Source organism: Protopterus annectens, chromosome 4.part0 (genome assembly GCF_019279795.1).
Source record: "Protopterus annectens isolate FY-2018-M chromosome 4.part0, PAN1.0, whole genome shotgun sequence".
In the NCBI taxonomy this organism is placed as follows: Eukaryota; Metazoa; Chordata; order Ceratodontiformes; family Protopteridae; genus Protopterus; species Protopterus annectens.
In genome coordinates, this window is record NC_056733.1 from 683,701,039 (window position 1) to 683,723,570 (window position 22,532).

General features: G+C 36.8%; 1 protein-coding gene across 1 annotated transcript in view; it reads left to right on the forward strand.

Moving 5' to 3' along the window:
• The window catches only part of P2RX7 (purinergic receptor P2X 7), a 414,468-nt gene that overhangs the window by 171,725 nt on the left and 220,211 nt on the right, over positions 1 to 22,532 (forward strand). The window contains exon 3 of the mRNA XM_044068649.1: positions 1,851 to 1,922. Coding sequence (XP_043924584.1) covers positions 1,851 to 1,922 — 72 coding nt within the window. The remainder of the gene's footprint in view (positions 1 to 1,850; positions 1,923 to 22,532) is intronic.

Here is a 22,532-nt window from a genome sequence, read left to right on the forward strand (position 1 = left end):
ACAGGCTCCCTACCCATGTGAAGCAGAGTTCCTCCCCATCCCAATTCAGGTGTAACTTAGCATTAGATGGGGAACAGGAAGTTCATTCCTGGTTTAGCACCTATGTCTCTAATGGACACAGGCAACCTGTAAATGTTTCATCTTTCTGGCACCTACTTGTAGAGTGTACATTAGCCAGCGGTAAGGAAGGAAGTGCAGACCTGTGTGGGTTAGCTTTCAGTGTGGCTGTAATTCCTGCTCTGGTGCCTCTTTTTCTTGATCTTTCACATCTTTCCTTGTTATGCATTTGTCAGGGGCAATGAATGTACACTTAGCCAGATCTGTGCATTTTTTGGCCAAATGCTTAGCTGTAGTAGTTTCTGGAGTGTGTTCGGCCTTACAGGCCTCACTGTTAGTAGTTCATCATACATACAGCATGACGAAATTAGAGATAGAATTTCAAACAGATTTTCAGGATTTGTAAAAAACATAAAGATAATCCGCAATTTAAATAAAACGGAGTTGAACAAACTTGATAAAAAACTGCATTTATTTCTTATACTGAGCGCTTTCACCCACAAGTTTTTGAGTCTGGCTAGATTTTCAGGATTGTAGCATAAGTAAAATGTTATACCAATGAAAATTAACAGGTTAGATAACTTTCTGCTCAGAACATAAGATGCTCCCATCAGTAGCTTAGCTGTTGTGTTATGCTTATCCTTGATGATGGTATCTGCTACAGAGCATTGCAGCATGTAGCTATCAAAGCAAAACAACAAGAAGTAAGACAAATAAAGGTTAGTATTATCATCAGCAGCACCATAAAAGAAACCAAGCATAGGTTTCATCAAATCCTTTGTTTCTTGTAATGTAAATTCAGTGGACAAGATGAACATCAAAGTCAATGTGGCAACCCCCTAAAACATTGTGTACATCTCAAAAGTGTCACAACTTGTTTACATTTTTAGAGATGGAACTATTAAAAGTGCATTGTGTGCATAACAGTGGCAATAAGCCCAGGTCACACCACTCTCACTATTGACTATGTCTTATTCTGGCAGCACACTCATGGTGCCATTGCTCTGTTCTGTATATTCCAAAGTCTCCAAAACTTTTACCCCACAACTTTGGAATATATTAAGTAGCAGTAGCAGCCTAAGAGTCTTCAAAAGTGCAAAGTACTTTAACCCCAGGGACACAAGTTAAAGATGTGTCCTGAGGAGCTTTGCAGATGGAAGATGTAGGCAAGAATACCTTTAGGAATCAGAGTGCATCATCATGGCAGAAGTGCCAGTATACTACATATGACAGGCATGTTTGGCATACCATAGGGAGAAATGCCTGGTGCCACATGTGACGGCCATGCCTGGCATACCACAGGGAGAAGTTCCTGGTGCTACATTTTGACAGCTTACCCATTCCTCAAGTAGGAGTGAGAGATGGTTCTGTACAGAAGTAATAGTAATGTGAGTGACAGTCACTAGACATAAGCTGACCTCATCATTATCCTGACACCAGTTCATAGATTGGGACCCAGATTATTCAGAATGGAGAGGGCAGTTTTCTTCCCAGACTGCAACAACAGAAAGCAGAATGATCATTTGGGAACAGAGATGTTGATTTACCAGATGCTGAAGGTGAGCATCAGCTAAAGCCTAAACATTTCTTTCACTCTCTGTACCAGGAAATTAGGGGTGAAAATTATCATGGAAATTTGACATTTTATCTTCTACTGTGTTACAGATTGCATGTTTAAATTAACACAAAGAGGCTATATAATGCTACATATATTGCACTTTCTATAACTGCAGTAAATTTAGAGAAATAAGACACGGTGACAAATCTGATATGCATTCATTGTTTTTCTGCAGGGAAAGAATTCATTTTTTGTGATGACAAATTTAATAATAACTGAAAACCAAAGACAAGGATTCTGCCCTGAGGTAAATCCATTTTATTTAATTATATCATGTTATGACTCTAAATTATACTTTCATTCAAGTGCAGAGAAAGAAAGTGAAGAAAATGTACTGTAATGAGGAAATACAATAAAAGTAATAAACATTAATCACTTTTAGTTTTAGCAAATAGCAGTAAAAAGCTTAATAGGCATAACCAGCTGCACTGTGTAAATGTAATGTCATCCTTGAGATGGCAACTCACAATGATACATATTTTTATTACAACAAAGTAATTTTATCCTGGTTCCACTGGTGTACAAGTTACATTTCTGTCTGTGACACTAGTGGTGAGGATTCTCTCAGGTGTAGGAAGAGGTGCTCATTGCTTCCTATGTCTACATGGTTGCCAACATCACAAGTCCCCTAATTCTGCATTAAGCAGCATCACTGCCTTTGCACAGAGTTCTAATAAACAGTCATACTGGGTAGCTTCAGGTAAACAGTAGAAAGACATAGACTAATTATCTCTATATATTTATGTCAGTGTGTGTGTGTGTGTGTGTGTGTATATATATATATATATATATATATATATATATATATATATACACACACACACACACACACACACACACACACACACACACACATATATATATATATGTTTCCTATCATCTGGTCAAGGCTTGCATGCTCAACCTGAACATGTCGGAACTGTAGATACTGAAGTTCGGAATACTAAACTAACTTTACCATCCCCCTTGCAGACACATGTTAGCACTTGTTCCTGGGTCTGGAGCAGTAGGATGTTTTCGGGATTTGAGGTTGCAGCTGACATGGTATTATCTTTGGCATTCCATGTTTTGGCGGTGAGTTTCTTCAACCTCTTGGAAAAAAAAACTGGACAAAGCCATAAGCAATGGGGTGACAAAGGCCCAAAAACAGGGAAAAGTTTTAAATATTGCTCTTACAAACTTAGAATGTTGATAGAATAACAAGTTAGCATTAGCATGAATTTTTCTGAAGAGTATGAAGTCTGAAACTCAAATGTCTCATTATTTTATGACTTCAGTCCTCAGTGATTTGCAAATGATTTACTAGAACATTGCAATGTTGTTAAAAACAAACCAAAAATATAAAGCACAAATTTGGACATTCTGTGAAAATCACACACACACACACACACACACACACACACACACACACACACACACACACACACACACACACACACATACCATACCACTCAACTGTCCAGATTTTTGAACTGATATTTTTGGTCTGCTCCTCATAAAATTTGTGGGTTTCTAGCAAATCACTGATGATTGAAATCACTAAATAATGACATACATTGGAGATTCAGACTTCATATCTTTCAGAAAATGCATGCTAGCACAAGTACCCTAGCAACTTTCTAGGTTTATAAGAGCAATATATAAAAATCTGTCTGTAGTTTTGGGCCGTTGCCCCCCCCCCCCCCATTTATTTTATGCTTTGTCCAGATTTCTTGCTCTAAGATGTTGAGAGGTATGGCCCACACACACATATGAGCAAAACATCCTATCATGATAAACTGTGATGATAACTGTGCTGTACAATGTGAATAATAATGAAACCTTAAACCAGGTGCTCTTAGAAATGATGCCGTATCAGTTGTCTGAGCTGGGACATTGCAGTCAGTTATATGTGATACAAGGTGAGTAGGGTCCAACAGTTTTGATATGACTGCAGGGATCAGCAATTCATTTTCACAAGACATCAGTTTTCCTGAAGTATTCAGTGAATTGTGTGACTTTTATACAATTTAGTTTGTGTCTTAGGTGGGATATTTTGCAGCCTCCCTAAATGTTTATTGACATCAGGTTTGAGGCTAAGCACTGTATTTCTAAAGTATTGCCAAGCAATCCACTTATGCTGTACCAACAAGGTCAGGAAAAAGCCAAAACATGGCATGTCTACAGCTAGTGGGATTTTGGCTTTATTGGCCCAAATATACCCATAAAGACTTAGAAAGTAAAAAGTCATAGTTATTCAGAAAACATGTAGCTGAAACACTGTTATATCCTTAAGGGGATCTTTTTACTCTTTGCTTTGTAAGTCTTTAGTATGTTGAACAAACATTTCTCAGAACCAAATGTTGGATTTAAACTGTAGCTGTTCGTTAGCAATAGTGGCAAAAGAAAGGTTTCTAGTCAATAAAAAGAACAAGTTTGAGATAGTTAGCAAGATGAAATGAATGCAGCAATCCTTTAGAGTATTCAAAATGTTATATTATACAAGACGTATTGGAGGCAAGCAATGTATGTTTTTAAAAATCACTACGTAATCCAATGTAACTACTGTCTGTTTATTTTAACTGTGGAGCTTTTCTCCCCGGGCCTCCGCTGAAAATGGACCTACGTCCAGTCGGACACTCCCGGTCAACAAATATAAATAAATAAATAAATAAAACACAAAATGCTGCAAAATATTGTAGTACCACACTCCACTTAGCCAATGAATAAAGTCAGAATACAAAGATTCTTTGATGAGCTTCAAACACCAACACTTTTATTAAACTTAAACTTTTATGGATCTTAGACACACAAAAAGGGGCAGCCACGGTGGTGCAGCGGTTAGCGTTGCCGCCTCACAGCAAGAGGTTCTCTGGTTCAATTCTCGGCTGGGGTGCCTTCTGTGCGGAGTCTGCATGTCCTCCCTGTGGTCGCGTGGGTTTCCTCCAGGTGCTCCGGTTTCCTCCCACATCCCAAAGACATGCAGTAGGTGGATTGGACACTCTAAATTGGCCCTAGGTGTGAGTGTGTACGTGTATGTGCCTTCTGTGGAAGGTTGGGCGCTGGGCTGGCAACTCGGCACTGTAAAAACTCCACTCCTCTCACATCCCAAAGACATGCAGTAGGTGGATTGGACACTCTAAATTCTCCCTAGGTGTGAGCGTGTGCGTGTATGTGCCTTCTGTGGAAGGTTAGGCGCTGGGCTGGCAACTCAACACTGTAAAAACTCCACTGCCAATCATGAGCGGACAGATGATCCGCTGTGGCGACCCCTAACCGGGAAAAGCCGAAAGAAGAAGAAGAAGGCACACAAAAAATGTTGCCATTGAACAATCTTTGCTTGAAAACTTGTGCTGCATATCTTCTTGAATAAAATAAAGTATCAAGCCTTTATATAACAATTCTTCAAACTCTCTTATACCTTTTTTATAATCACTGATTTCAACCTTCTCATATACTTTCTCATTATTCAGATATTGATTACACATATCTAAATGTTGTGTGTAATGTAATACCACAGGTTTTCCCCTTTATCTGCCAGTTTAAACACCAATTCATCCCTTCTAGTTAGATTTTTCAAAGTTGGCCATTAATTTTTGCTCATATTGTAATCAATATTGCCTTTAAAAAATAAATGACATTCCTTTTCAGCTGCATAATTTAACATACAATTCAACTGTTCTATTTTCTCACATCTAAAAGGGGGAATACAATTATTTTTATAATGATGAGTTTAGCACACCAAAAGGTATCAAACATAAACTTAGGAAGAAAGAATCTATTTTTATTTTAAAATACAGAACATTGTTTCTGGGGGGGAGCTTAACAGAGAACTTAATTGCAGATGTTTTATGTGAGATATCTTTAAAATTTTGTAAAATTAAGGTTTTAATTGTTTTAATTGAATTATTGATTAATTAATGTAATATATAAGGTGTTGCCAAAAGAAAGAACTATACTCTGTAAAGGCTTTTAGTAGCCGAGATGCTAGAGGAGATTGAGTCTTTGAAGCTCATCAAAGAAGCTTGGTATTCTGACTTTATTCACTGGCTAAGTGGAGTGTGGTACTACAATTTATTTTTTAGTTTCATTTGAGAGCTATTTTATTTTTTATCTCAATAATTGTATTAAATATAGTTAAAAAGTAGCATCACAACACCAACAATGCAGTTTACAAGATAAAAAATAAATTAAAAATATTTATAAAAACAACTAATAAATCCAATATATGGATACAAGGTCCATTATAACACTTATATTATTTTTTTAAGTTTTCCAAACTGTAAGTGACAAAATTATTCCATTGTGACCATTTGTCTGAAACTTTTTCATTAACATTAACTGTGGGAGTGATCAAAGGTACAGGCAATAACATCCACATGACTGATGTTAGAATACACATAGAAGTTTAAAGATTTGTAAGGCTGCCATTAACCTACATGTATGAAGGAAACAATACTGATGGTTGTTAGGGCAGTGTGTACACCTGTGACAATGTAGAAATATTGAGAAGAATCACGGACACCTGTGCAATCGTTCGAATAAGAGCATTAGGTGATGAAAGAAAGCTTTGCTTACGCAACCTGCATGTTGTGAATGGTAGAAAGTTAGTGACTGCTCATGCATGTGAATGTATATTGTAAAATACAGAAAGACCTGACCCATACACGTGTGAAATTGAAAAGGGTATACACAGAATTATGATCTAAGTATTACCATTTGTTGACTATAGCAGATGTGACCTACGTACATGCAGAATGAGTCATGCTAATCTGGTATATACAAAAATGCGCATAAATCAGGGTAAAAGTTAAGTGTAGCCCATCCTCTTACAAATTTGTTGTCTTTCTGAATGGCATTATGTATATCAATATGCATACAATTTATTGTTGTTTATATCACACATGGATAGGTATCCCACAGAAGACATGGGCAAAATAAAAGGCCATGCCAGCGTTATGCCATTAATATACCAGTAATAGGCACAGGTAGAAAATATCAGGCTCCAATTATTTGTGCCTATGATGCATTTGTGCTACTGTAATGAATAATATGTGTGTCCTTCCTGGTGTAATTGAAACACCAGACATGCTGCTGACTAGAATAAGTATATTAAATTACAGATGTGAATGCAATATGTTTTAATTGATATATTGCCTGGAAGTGAGCCTTGTTAAAAACAATACAGTAGAGATAAAACAATACAGTAGAGATATGATTATCTAAACTAATTGGGACCTAGGGGAGTTCAGATAATGAAACTGTTCTGATAATCAAACATACATTGAACCAGATAAAAAAAACTTCTAAAATCTTGTTTTTCCTGCATAAAAAGGAATGCATTTTTTAACCATTCAGTGATTCCAGTGGACAATAAAGAATATTTTTCTTGCACGAGTGGGCTAAAGCTGAAAAAAACACACACAAGGGAATACATGATATAACGTTTACATTTTCAGACTTTATGATTTTTCCTACCAGAAAACTTTGGAGGGCTGTGTTTTGGATAATTGACATTTCAAATAATCAACATTTGGATAATCAACTCTGTACTGTAGAAAAACTGTATGACATGATAGTAACATACAACACACCCATGTGAAGCACTAAAGTGCATTACTAAGTGACTCACTGTAGATTTACATTGCACATACACCTGTGACAAATGTTATCCTTTACTCGTAGGTCATTAACCTCATTGCAGAAACATTAGCAAAGCCAACATTATAGAGGCTAATTCAATTACGTCCTGACAAAGAACAACAAATGATAACAAATATCTCATCACATTCTCATTGTTAAAAGGCACACATCTACTATATCATTATACTGGGTATGTTCACAAGGAATTACAGCAAAGACTACCATAACATCAACTAATCAACACAAACACACAAGAAAGCATCGTAACACAGGCCCATTCACTTTCTGATCATTTGGCAGCATGCCGCACATTAAGGATTGTTCTACAAATCCTCATCTCCTACAAAGCCCTAGAGTGGTGACAAAACAGTGATAGTAATAAGTAAATGCTCGTATGAAGACATGCATTACAGATCATTAGCATTTAGAAAATAAATAATGCCTGTGAGTACTAACTGACATACTCAGAAATATCATGTTGCCAGACTTGAACACATGCCAAGGCCGCATCCCCAAGAAATGTGCATCAACCATTGACATCACAGAAAGGGGCATATCCAACTTGTCATAAAGAACACTCTTGAAGGGATTACATCACTATCCTATCATAATGGGTATGACTCACCAAATGTGGAGTGTGAGACCTTAGAAATGTGGCATATCTACATTCTTTGCCTAAGCCATTCATGTCTGTCACAATTGTCTGACAGACAGAAGTTACTAGATTCAAACGCCTGCCAATGATAATGTACACTGTACAGAGCTATGTATTATGTGCGTCTGTCACAGGAGATAGCACTGGAGCTTGTCACAAATAACACAAATCAAGGTATGAATTGAAAAAGGGATTTTGATGTTAATTTATTCAATACCAGATTTTCTGAGTGATGAAAAGGATGTATGTTGCTATGGCAATGTTCAGACAACTGTGAACATTCCAGTATCACTGTTGGGTGGCCAAGCCACACTTTTCTGGTTACATTGTTTTGTGCACACGCAGTCCCAGATTCAAACCACACATATCTGCATAGATATGCTGTACAAGCCAGTAGTAAGCATTCACACTACAAGAATTCTAGAACACATGTTTGACTGTCGTGGAATCACCAAATGTGTTGAAAGTTGCTGGTCCAAGATAAAAATGGATATAAATATCTTGATGCAATGGTGTTTGCATCACATCAGTACACTCACATAATGTTGTCCTTTGCTGAAATTGAATAGTCACCTAAGTAAATCCACAAGCTAACAAAATGTGCATTTATCACACACTCCACGGTTGAAGTTTTACTACAACTGCAAGACTCCATCTATGTGAAGTCATTGTATCATATCATTGTGTTGCATACCAGTAGTTTGATGTAAAAAGGATGGGGGGGACTCTCCCACTGTAATTGTACACATTACAGCTGTGGTAGATGTCATTCATGCATAGCAGTATATTGACACACAATGACTGTAGTCTCTCACTGTGGGTTTTGAACACCTATCTATGTGATTACAGAGGCTACATGATATTGTGTAGACTGAACATGCCACAGGAAAAGTCTTACTACAGTTGTGACATATTTGTATATTTGAAGGCCTTAAATCATCTTATTGGTGCAAGGCGTATGAGTGCCTGTAATATGGTTAAAACAGTGGTGTGATCTGTCTCATTGTCACATAATATTGGATGATACTAGCTATACCCTAAAACACACGAGACATAATGCAGTTGTCATTGTGATGGTAGAATTGCAATTTAGAAACAATATGCACATCATCATGGATTCAAACTCATGGCTTACTAAGGCAACAACCTACAGAACATTGTCTTATTTCCTCACTCCACAGGAGAAGGCTTACTAGTATTACAAATGGCAAATTTCATCAAACTGCATCATCAGTGTTAAACAAAGCATTGTTTTGTGAAAGTATTGTAAGAAGAATCCCTATATATCTACACAGCAGATAGGTGGGTGTCAACATTGCTACCTACCATGTACATTACCACTCATGCTGACACAACTGAGGTTAAGGAGTAATGCTTGGATTCGAACTGACTACCTAAGATCATAAACTACAGAACATTGTATGAATCGCAACTGCCACATCAGACATTTGTTTTACAACTGTGACAGTCTACATTTGAATGGATGCCATCACCGTTATTACTTAATAGGGTGATGTGTCTGCTAAAAGGGAAAGAAAGCAATGGAAGAGCCCAACAACACTGCATAGTGATACATCCTATATGTATTTGAAGCCTTTTCTAGACAGCACAAGATAGGGAGTAAGAGAAACCCACACTCACAGTAGTCAGTCACTGCAGGATTCAAACCACCTTCTTATTTAGTTACACAGTCTAGAGAGCACAGTATCAACAGCCAGTGCCACAGGAGAAGTCATATTACAACTGTGAGCTAAGGCGGTTTTGAAAGCATTATCTAACCAAAGTGATGCCAAAACTGGGTTTTGCCTGGGTATGCTAGAAATTGATGGGGGAAGCCCTCTGCCAGTGTAATTACGTCTCCAAAGTAACAGTGTACATAGCTGGTGTTGTGATGGAGCCAATTGTACATGACAGTTCACGTAGTCATACAATTTTAAGCAATGTGAGATTCAAACTACCTACTGATCTAGTTACACAATCTATAGAGCACAGTATTACTAGTACATTCCACAGGAAAAATCTGACTTCTATAGTGAGAAAGTGTACTTTTGAAAGGATGACCTCATTAGTGTGTTATAAAGAAGATGATTGTGTTTAAAGTGGGATAAACTGATGGGATAGCCCTTTCCTAGTTTAAATGTTTATCTTGAGTGGAAGTCGACACAGCACATCTGTAGATGAATCCATACATACCTGACACTAGAACCACACACACACATATGCAATGTCAGTATTGTTGGATTTGAGCAACCTACCTATCTATATACACAGTCTAGAGAGCATAGCATCAACTGCACACGTCACAGGAGAAGTCTGCCTTTTATAGTGAGAGAGAGTGCACTTTTGAAAGGATGACCACATCAGTATGTTGCAGAGAAGATTTTTGTGTTAAAAGTGAGATAAGGTGATGAGGGAGTCTTCTCCCAGTTTAAATGTTTCTCCTGACTGGGAGTGGACACAGAACCTCTGTTGCTGAAGCCATACACACCAGACACTAGAGTCACACATGCATACAAGGTCAGCATCATTGGATTCAAACCATCTACCTATCTAGTTACACAATCTAGAGAGCACAGTATCAACTGCACATACCATAGGAGAAGTCTAACTTCTACAGTGGGAGAATGCACCTTTGAAAGGATGACCTCATCAGTGTGTTGCATACCTCTGAACTGTCGAGATCTTCACAGAATATCCAGATTTTTGCTTCATAATTTTGGTCTATTCCTGATAAAATTGATGGTTTTCTGGCAAAGCGGGGAGGATTGAAGTCACTAAATAAATACATACATTTGAGTTTCAGACTTCATATCCTTCCAAAAATGCATGCAAACACAGATCCTGTTATTCTAACAACTTTCTAAGTTTATAAGAGCAATATTTAAAATCTATCTTCATTTTTGGGCCTTTGTTCCCCCATTATTTTAAGCTTTGTCCAGATTTATTTTTCTAAATGGTTAGAGGGCTATGGTGTGTTGCAGAGAAGATGCTTGTGTTAAAAGTGTGATAAAGTGATGGGGGAGTCCTCTGCCGTTTTAAAAGTTTCTCCTGAGTGGAAGTGTGTACAGCAGATGCATGAGTCAATGATGTCCTAATTAACAGTACAGATGCACACACAAACAGTCACTCATGAGAGTGTTAAACAAAACATTTGTTTGTGAAAGCATTGTAAGAAGAATCCCTATATATGTACACAGCACATAGGTGGGTGACAACATTGTTACCTACATGTACATTGCCACTCATGCTGACACAACTGTATTTGAACACCTAGCTATTTATTCACACAGTCTAGAGAACATGGTGTTAACCACAAGTGCCACAACAGAAGTCTGACTTTAAATGTGTGAAAATGGACATTTGTAAGGATTACATCAGTCTGCTACAAAGAAGCTGTTATGCATCACAGTTTTTGTTGAAAAGGCATGTGTCTTGACAGGTGAAAATAACATTGATGCGCTGATCACAAGTAATTACCTAATTCTCAGATAAATTATCTATCCTGTCATTTATGTACATTGTGTTAGTATGAGTGACATGTACTAGTCTCATATTACTGTGCTTTGATGACAGTCACACTTCTGAAACAGAAGATTGGTAACTAGTCATTCATGAGTGTTCCCCTCAGGATGATTGTATGCAAACATTAGTCATTTGTGGTGCCATTATCAGTTATATGTGGTCATGCCTGGACACCGTGCAGTCTAAATAGAAACAGACAGGTAAAAAAATATGAACACTGCATTGTTCAGTAACACTAATGTGTTATGTGTGAAAAGGTTCCACACGATTGGACACCACTTCCCAGTTTAAGTGTTGGAGTGCAGATATAACTTTATAGAATGATGTGTTCAGTCAACAGCACACTGAAATCCACATATACTTACAGAAGTTATACAAGCCACTCAGACTGTATTTTTAAATCTCTCCCTGAAGCTCACTGTTGACAATCTCATTTGCATGACTGATGGCAAAGTATTAGTGCCTGCATAATTGTATTCTGAGAAGTTAAACTTAGAACAGGAATTAGCGGTAGTCTGCTGTGCTCCCTGCCAAACTTCTTGCAGATAAGGAGTACAGGCATACAAATAGGCCTGATTCTGAGCAAATGCAGAACAGGGATGCATCATCATATGTTTTTCTGTGTCATGATTGATACATTCCTCATGGCACCTGCAGTTAGTTATTTATTTGACATTTGTTAATCTGGATAAGTCCAACTGGGCAGGTGCCCTGGAAGAAAAGTTCCATACACAAAAAAGAACATCAGGTGTCTTACAAATATACACAGTGAAGACACATAGTAATATTTGAGAAATATACTTTCTAGTTAAGATTAGTTAAGGTTATACATATAAAAGTGAGACATAAGCAAAATATTGAGGATATTGATGCATAGAAGCAATTTACAGTTGAAGTACGTAGAGAATTAGGTGAGAGGATACGCTAAATTTAGAATGAATAGAGTAAGATCAGAGAAAAAAAGGAGGGTACAGGGTAGTGTAGGGTGTGGAAATGGTGAAGGAATAGGTGAGGGGTTGTATAATAGAGCTTGAAGGAGAGGTAATGAGAGTAAGTATGGTGAGGGGAGAAAGAGTTGGAGGGTCGTTGGACAGAGAGTTAAAAAGGGGAGGGAGAGAAAAGGATAATGGTCAGTTTGGAAAGATTAGGAGAGTGAGGAATGGATAATTAGAATGTTAGGTAGGATTACTTTAATAATTATATGGATAATACATGTGTATAGCTACACAGACATCATATATGGTGACTGTTCTGTATTTTAGGGATGTTGCAATTATTATGTAATGGTACATGTTTGTATGACATGACTGAGTAATAAAGTGAATACATCTATAACAGATTTGAATGAGTCATAATTATTATGTTCAGAATAGGGATGGCAATGAAACAGCATCAATCCTGTCACCTTATGTGTGTATAGCAGCAATATTGCCCAAATGTGCCTATTGTACTATGCTTGTTAAGACATAAAGGATAAATTGTACCTAATGTCTTGCAGTAAGTGCTTGGCAGATATGATCATGCTGTGAATGATTATGTAACACATGAAGGACCAAGCATGTAAATGCTGGTGAAAAACCTGACAATGGAAACACTATAAAGCAAGGAAGTTTGTGGGCCACATGCTTCATAACACTATTTACAGTTGGAGCATCCCATATGGTGTACATTCAACTCTGCAGTCTGTTCAAGAGATGATAGTACTGTCTCCACATATTGCTGTCAGCCTATCTTTTTTACTTGGTTTTAAAACAATAGCTAAACCAATCAATTATAAAAAGGTCCACAGCTGACCAATACATCAACATTATACATATCAACAATTAATATTTTTCAAGCAAGTCTTAAATTTAAGCCAAGATTTATATGAATGTGTAATATTAGAAGTTCTCATCTTTATAGTATGCAACTCACTACTGCAAACAATTTTTACCATACTAATAAATTCAACACTAGAGGTGGTAACTTTACTTTTCCAATTTTTGGTAATTACTTTTCTGGCTATAGCAAGAACAGACCAAGGAAGAGGCACTTGGGTTTTGGAATTATCTCAGGAATCAGAGCTTTAAATGAAACTAAAGATTTAGAAATATTAAATTTGTCTGACCATAGCACGAATGAAATTATTCATTTCTTTCCAAAAAGGGGAGATGACTTTAAATTCATATATCATATGTGTCCAATCAGCTATTATTTCAGAATTACATCGCCAGCATTTAATTCTATTTGATTTATACATAATTATAATTTTGTTAGGAGCCTGTCTTTTCAAAGTGCAGTGAGGCTAAGCACAGTAGCATAAAGGACATCAGACTAATGCAGATGAATGCAAAAACTCACAAGATTTACTCATAAGCTGTGTACTGTCATTTCCCATAAATTACAGGTGCTGCTGTAAGGCATCATGCAAATGCTGAGAAGAAGCACTGATGACATAGAAGGGCTGGGAACAGGGAGGCATTTGGAGACTGGGATAGAAACATATTAAAGAGAGCTGTTTATGGGAAATTTTTGCACATATTCATGGGTGTGCTACTCTTAGGGTTGTCATCATGATTACTCTGTCAGGCTCTGTACATACAAAAGGCAAAAGATAATGGGGGCAGAAAACAACAGCTACGGAAAATTTTAAATACTTCCCTCATAAACTTACAGTTCTGCTAGGATAATGCATTTTCTTACCAATATAAAATATGAACACATATGGCATTACATAATTACTTCAGTTCCCAGTGATCTGCCAGAAATTCACAAATGTTACGATGAACACACCACAAATTAAGATGCTGAGAGGTAGACATCCTTTGAAAAGCTATACAATTTTGGAATGTTGCTCTGTACAATAAAATGTTTCCAGTATGGATCAATTAGGGGTAACAGAGTGAAAACATAAGGAAAAAAACGAAGATAGAAGTGGGTTCATAACATCTGTAGCACACAGTTACACACATACTATTAATGAGGAAAGCATTGCATAATTGTATGACATGCATCTGGATTCAAACTCTTGACAATCTCATAAAAAAATTTATAGACTGGAGGATTATCTTAGCTCACCAAACAGGAATTTATAGTTTCATACTTAAAATCAGACATTGTAAGGGACACTGGCAACAGGCTGAAGAAAGAGAGTATATAGGCATCAGCCTTTATCATAGTTATATCAGCTGCAACAACCCTTACGGTGTATGTGACATCCAGCAGGCTTATAGAAATGTAAGAGCAACTGCATTACACTTTGTTACTTTTAGTGTTGCTATAGCACAGAGAGCTTAAGCATATTTGCATAGAAGTAACTGTAGTAGTGTGGTCTAAGACAAAAACTCTCATGTATTTTCATAAGAAGAGAACTGCTATTTACTGTCAGTTATTATTGTTGCTCAGTGCCAGGCATTTCACAAATGATGAAGACACTGACTGATAACAAAGAAGTGGGGGTAGAGAGAGAATGAGAGGCGGAGAGGGAGGCAGACATAAAACATGCCTGCTTACAGGCCATTTCTGGTCATTTTTGTTGTGTGACATCATTATTCTGTCACGCTGTCTACAATAAAGAGTTTCCAACAGGGAACAAGGAGAATAAGAAAGAAGCAGGATAATGATGTGTTAATAAAATATGTAGCCAACAGTTACACACAAAATGCTCATTCGACTTTAACATAATTCTGGATTAGAATCCATGACACTAGGCCAAAAGTAGTCTATAGACCTAAGCATTATCTTAGCATGCCACAGAGGAAGTCCTAGTTCACATAGTTTAAATAACATAATGAAAGGGACAGTGACAACATAGTGACACAAGGAATAATGCAGGCATCAGTCTATGTCACAGTAATGACAATTGTAAAAAAACTGAAGGTGAACATTACATTCAGCACCCTTATAAATATACAGGAGTAAATACTGATGAAAAAGAAAGAACAGACAGACAGAGAGAGAGAGAGAGGGATGCAGGGAAGGAGAAAGACAGTTTTGTTTATGGGACATGTCTTACCATCTTTATAGTGTGTTACTCTTAGGTTTCTCCTCATAAATATTGTCATGTGACATGTGCTGTCCAATTAAATGTTTGCAAAAGGGAGCAAGCAGGGCTAGGAGACTAGAAACAAGAATAACACATAAACAGGATAATGTTCTTTTAATGATTCACACTTATAGGGCTGTAATGTGTTCACAAATGCTATAACAAAACAACAAAGAAGGTGAAGGCTTCAGAGAAGAGTGCCATGGTTATTGCTGTACCAGTTACTTAGTTATTCAATTATCTATTTATTTTTAATTTAGGGGCTGGTTCATGGGGTATATAAACAGAATGCTCAGGTGTTTGTTTGTTCTGAAGAAGTCCACAATACTAATGGACGAAAGCACTTAACATTATTTACAATAAATGATATAATTTTGTGGTACTCTGCTCCAAAGCCTTCTCCCTCCTTGTAGTTTTGTTATTCAGTTTGTTGCTGTGAGGTGTTTCTATTGGTGTTCACAAATGCTTTTATGCTACAGTATGAAATGCTGTCATTTATTTGTTTTTCTTTTCTTACCTGGTTCATGAAATTTGTAATTTCAGATAAATAAAGATGCTTGTACTTATACACATGTTAGTAATACAAAATAAATTTAAATAATAATTTGACATACTTCTGGAATTAAACCCTGGACAGCATGCAAAAACAACAGTCTACAGATGTGAATATCACAACACACCATATAGGAACTCTTACTTCATGGCATTCAGCAACCTAATAAATGTTACAGTAATTGTCTGAAAGGAGTGCCGTTACTCTGTATTTTATTGCACAGTGTGTTTAAGTACATTTGCTTGAAGACAACTGGATTAGTGCAGGCAAAGGCAAAAACTCACCAGTTTTTGCCACAGGATGTGAAACTCCACTCACCATCACTCACCACTGGTGCACAATGCCAAGCACTGTGCAAATAATGAATACAAAAAGTGAAGGCTTTTTGTATGTGTCATTTCTGTGTTGTGTGCAATTCTATTTTTTGACCATATTAAACATGTAAAAAGGGGGGGGCGATAGGACAGTGTTGAAAATGGGGGCAAGCAGAGAGGAGGACACAGAGGAAAGAATAAATTAATGTGCAGGATGGTGGTAGGAGATCACCATAGCTATCCACGTCTTCACAACGTGTACATTTGTAAACAAAATTTGATGAATTTGGAGAGTCACCACACCAGGGATGGGTGACAATAACAGAATGTTGTATAGCTAGTTGGACCAAATGAAGCCTGTCAGGAAGATGCATAGGTGAAGTGGAGAACTATGTGTAGGGTGTAATTTTTTTGTGAGACAGGTGCTCATTTTTTTTCCTTTTTCCATAGAGAAAGGACTGCTGGGGAAGGTGCTTAGGAATAAGAGGGCAAAGTAGGTTGGCTAGGTTAGGTAGCACAGACATTCAGGACATACAAGACAGACAAGGATGATGATGGAGATAGATGGGGACATCAGAGGTGCACCGCCATCCAGCATGAGCACAGTGAGAATCTAGTCCTCACCCTCAGAACTGTCATCACTGACTCCTATCTCAAATTCCTGGATCGGTGTGTGATGTGGCATCGATTTTGCAATCTGACCCAGGACTTTTCAGCTTTGCTGATTCAGGCACTGAAGACCCTCTCAATGATGTTCTCCATCAGCTCTATCAGCTCCTAATGGGTGACAAAGTCGATACCTCCAGTACTACTCCATTTGGGTACCACTACACCAGCAGGTAGGAGAGAGCTACCTCATGCAGTTGGAGCAAGTAGGGCATGAGCTGTGGAGGCAGTGTTGACAGGTAGTGATCCAGATGTGCTGGGTGTCTGTGCTGCCTCTTGTGCTGCTGCTGTAGCCATCTTTGGAAGTATGTGGGCCTAACTCCAGTGGTCTGGATAGCTCCCCTGTGATGTTGATCATTTAGGTTGCAGCAGCAATGTATCCAAAATAATTAAATATAAAAAAGAGAGAGATAGTGTTGGGGGAGACAAAACAGAGAGAATATTATCAATGCTATGTCACATTATTATTTCAATCCATAAACAAATATGACACATAAATATGTTCACCTTTGCCACATCCAGATATGATGTGAAGGTATTAATGTGCCATAAAATAAATCAATTTTAATACTATTATAAATAAAATGAAAGCATTTATTGTACTGTGGAATATCAGATATCTGATTTCTAAATGAATAATTCCAGTTTCAAAAATGTAATGGTTAATGTCATTTAATACTGCAGCAAAGATTGTATAAATACTATCCTGTAATAAAAATTAATTTATGATTCTGGGAATTGAACCCACACACATCTAAGTTGGTATGCTCATTGCTTAATGCAGTCATCAAGAGCTATTGAAGCAGGCATAAATGCTTGATAGATAAAAAGTTAGGTATGCCTACTCAAGCTGTTATGAACTAATGCCCTAAAAAAATATGATCTCGCTTGTATTCATACCTGTTGTATACTTATCCCGTGCCTCTCTGAGGCAAGTCAGTATCTCCTCATGCACCTTCCTGTTCAGGGCAGTATCTTCTGTAGCTGTACAGAAAATAATATGAATAAGTGTATTGACTGGCTAATCCATGCTATAACATCCACTGGTGATAGGTCACTATACTTACACAACTGAAAGGTGCTTTACATTCTTAAATGCATCCTCCCATTGGCTCAGGAGTGCCTTATTGTGTATCTTAATGTCACTGTAATGGTGATGATATTGTCCCTCAGTGTGAGGAATTCCAGTTGTACTGGAGACAGCCTTGGCCATGCCATTCCAGGCCTCAGCCTTGTATGAGACCTTGTATAGGCCGACAGCTGTAGTACTTGATTAGGAGTCACACAAAGATCCTGGACTCCTCTTCACACCACCACTGTACTCCAAATGGAGCACCATCCTCACCTTGGCAAGCCATGTCTACAGACGTATGCCTCAAATTATGTGTCTGAAATGGCACTCAATTCAGGTCTTGCATGTAACAGCTTGTACACAACAATGCATAGCCTTGCCGGCTGCATTTGTACAATTTAAAGCACAAAAACGGCTTGGCAGAGACTTTGGCAACAATTACATCAAAAACAATAAAGGTGTGAATTATGGCAGCAAGAGCTGGCCATGTGTGAATGATTCTCACATTAGTTACACATGTTCCAGTGATAAACACTGAAAATAAATGTTTTATGATGTTTGTTATAATCATTGTAGGTTGTAGGTAAAATGTTATGAATTATGACATATTGGTCTGTTGGGACTTACACACTAGTACAATTGACTAATACCACCTGGGAATCAAACCCATGAGAAACAGAAAGATAAACTTGTAACCTTTGCCTGTTAACTGTCAAGTGTCACAGAAACCTTCCTTTTTTAAGTCTTGAGATACATTAGTTTCGAAATGAATGGAGATGTACTTAAGGGATACATGTATGTGTGAGACTTTGCATCACCATGCTACTGCATTTGTATGTAAGAGACAGTATTTGTGGTTGTAAACACATTTCAGGTGCATGAAGATGCATGACCTGACTACTTCATTTTGAGGTAGCTTCTATGCCTACTTTATGTGACATAAAAGCTGTCCTAAGCACACATTTATATGTGACGGCTAATACTAATCAGAACAAAAGTATTGTGCATATTATACTTATGCAAGTGAATTGTTTAAATTGTCATCATTGTCATGGTTAACATATTTTACACACATTATATTGGAGTTGTATAGCAATTATTAAGGATAATTTTGTTGCAAAAACATCTTTATGATACTCTTTTCTATTTAGTGCTACATTCCTAATGAAACGTTTTTGACAAATCTCATTCTAACTCCCTCAGTAAAAAAATATGCAAATTGGTTTCAAAGTCCGTATTACCTGTCTTTTTTTCTAAACTGCAATTATACTTTGTACCACAGGTAGCTGACAGTCTCATGTTCTGCCATCAGTACTGTCCAGAGTGCTGACAGCCTCACACCTTTTCCAGTCTCATTTGTGCTACTGATGTCATTCCAAATTATTTTTTTAATGTTTACCTTCTGACATTGCACACTGCCAGGTGGTGCACAAATGGAAAAGACATATATATATATATATATATATATATATATATATATATATATATATATATATATAAACAGAGCTCTTAAGGGATTAACCAGACACAGTCATCCTTTGAACATTGGCTTGCCACCTCATAACTTGCATTTGTGTTATACATCATCATGGCTTCAATTGATGACTATTATTCAGAAAGAGGACACACAAAATATTACATCATCTCATTTGATTTGTGACACACCACATACAAGTAATAAAGACATACTTTGAAAGTTAAATGTAGGACTGTCATTATTAATGCATAGGCTATATGGATAACTAATGTATAATTTATTCTGTATATTTCCACATTCATTAAAGTATCTTTCTGTTCTCATACTTCAGGAAGTGACATTTTGACATCACATGTACCAAATGTTGTTCTTCAGAAGAAAATTAGTTTAATTTCCAACAAAAAATAACATTAACAGCAATTCACAAGGACTATAGGTAACATTTTCAATATTTATCACAAGACTTAAGGTGTTCAATTCAGATCCCAAATTTATGTCAATACTTCATCTGAGACTATAAGCAAAATTATCAGCACTGTTGATTTAAACCCATGATACATATGGCTTTGTTCCTAACTCACTGTATTTAGAGCTTGTGCCACAGAGATAGTTGCCTGAAAGGTGCATTTTCTTCATTCAGTACTATCTCGATTGCTGACAGCAGTACAATGGTGCCCATCTTATTTGCATGAAAGAAGACAGTCCAAATACATTTTTTTAAATTTTTGCCAACAGCTGAGAACCATGGTTGCATACTGCCAAGTGATGCGCAAATGCAAAAGGGGAAAAAATGAATAAAATAACACACACAGCAATACATTCTAAGTAAAACTAATAAAATTAAAGGGTATATCTAGCAAGGAACAGAACTCTTGCATCATTAATTTGACACATTCATCCCTTTCACATCTGCTTGTCTCATCAGAACTAGCATTTATATTACACGTCATCAGGCATTCATGTAATGCCAAATCTTCAGAAAGGGGAAACACAGCAAATTACAGTAACTCATTTTTAACACATATACTCATATACTATTAATAATGACAGACTTTTAAAAGGAAATCTATTACTGTCAGGATGACTACTAGGGAGATATGGATAAGTAATCCAGTATATATGACATATGTTTCAATTTTCCTTATGTTAATGCTTTTGTGTTATCACCCTTTATAAACTGCCATAGGTTACATCCTTCATGGCACATGTTGTTGTTAATAATGAAAAGTGTTTAGTTTCCAACAAAAATATATTTGTAACAGCAATTCACAAGGACTAGAGGTAACATTTTACCATTTATCATACAGACCTAAGCCTGTTCAGTTCACATACACAAATGTGTGTCAATAATTATTATGACCCCCTCAGGAAAATATCTGGATTCAAACCCTGCATTACCTGCCCTCTTTCGATAAAAAAACTTCAATTACTCATTGTGCCACAGTGATGGATAGCTTAACTAGATTACACTGACACAGTCATCCTTTGAACACAGCTTGCCACATCATAACTTGCATTTGTGTTACACATCGTCAGGGCCTCAGTTAATGACGATTATGCAGAAATAGGACACAAAGAATTTTGCATCCTCTCATTTGTGACATATCACATAGAAATAATAATGAAACAGTTTGAAAGAGAAATGTATTATTTTCATTATTAATCTTTAGACTACATGGATAATTAATTTATAATATATGCTACGTATTTCTACATTCGTTATGTTAGCACATTTCTGTTCTCACTTTAGAAACTGTCATTTTTGACATCATGCATAGCAAATGGTCTTCAGAAGAAGAATAGTTTAATTTCCAACAAGAAACCATTCTTAACAGCAATTCACAGTGAATATAGGTAGCATATTCAACATTTATCACACAGAATTAGGGTGTTCAATTCAGATCCCAAAATGTGTGTCAATACTTTATCTGACACAATAAGCAAAATTATCAGCATTGTTGATTTGAACCCCAGGTACATCTGCCTTTGCTCCTAATGCATTGTATTTACAGTCTGTGTCACACAGATACTTACCTGAAAGGTGCACTTTCTTCACTCAATCTAGAGTGCAAACAGCAGTGCAACAGTGCCAGGCTCATTTGCATGACAGAATGCAGGCTCATTTGCATGACAGAAGGCAACCCAAATTAAATTTTTCATTTTTGCCTAGAGCCATGAATGTGGTTATGCACTGTCAAGTGACTTGCAAATACAAAAGACAAAAAAGGAATAAAATAACACATATAGAAATAAATTATAGGTAAAACTAAAACAATGAGAAAGTATATCTATCAAGGATCAGAGCTCTTGCATCATCACCCTGACACATTCATCCTTCTCACATCAGCTTGCCACACCAAAACTTGAATTTATATTACACATCATCAGACCTTGTAATGCCAAGTCTTCAGAAAGGGGACATACAGCAAATTAAAGAAGCTCATTTTGACACAGGATGTCAAGTTAATAACGACAGAGTTTTAAAGGAAATCTATCACTGTCAAGATGACTACTTGGGGAGATATAAATAAGGAGTCTAGCATATCTGACACATATTTCAATATTACTCATGTTAATGGTTTTGTGTTATTACACTTTACAAACTGCCATATGTTACATCATTCATGGCACATTTTTATTAATAATGAGAAGTGTTTAGTTTCCAGTAAAAACACATTTGTAAAAGCAATTCACAAGGACTAGAAGTAGTATATTTTTACCATTTATCACACAGACTTAAGCCTGCTCAATTCATATACAAAAATGTGCTCAGACCCTGCATTTCCTGCCCACTTCCTCTAAACTTGCTTCAGTTACACATTGTGCTACAAAGATAGAGAGATTACAGGTTTATTTTCTTTGCTCAGTACTGTCCAGAATGTTGACAGAAGCGCAATGGCATTAGACTCATTTGCATTACTGCTGGCATTCCAAATTAAATTTATGAGTTTT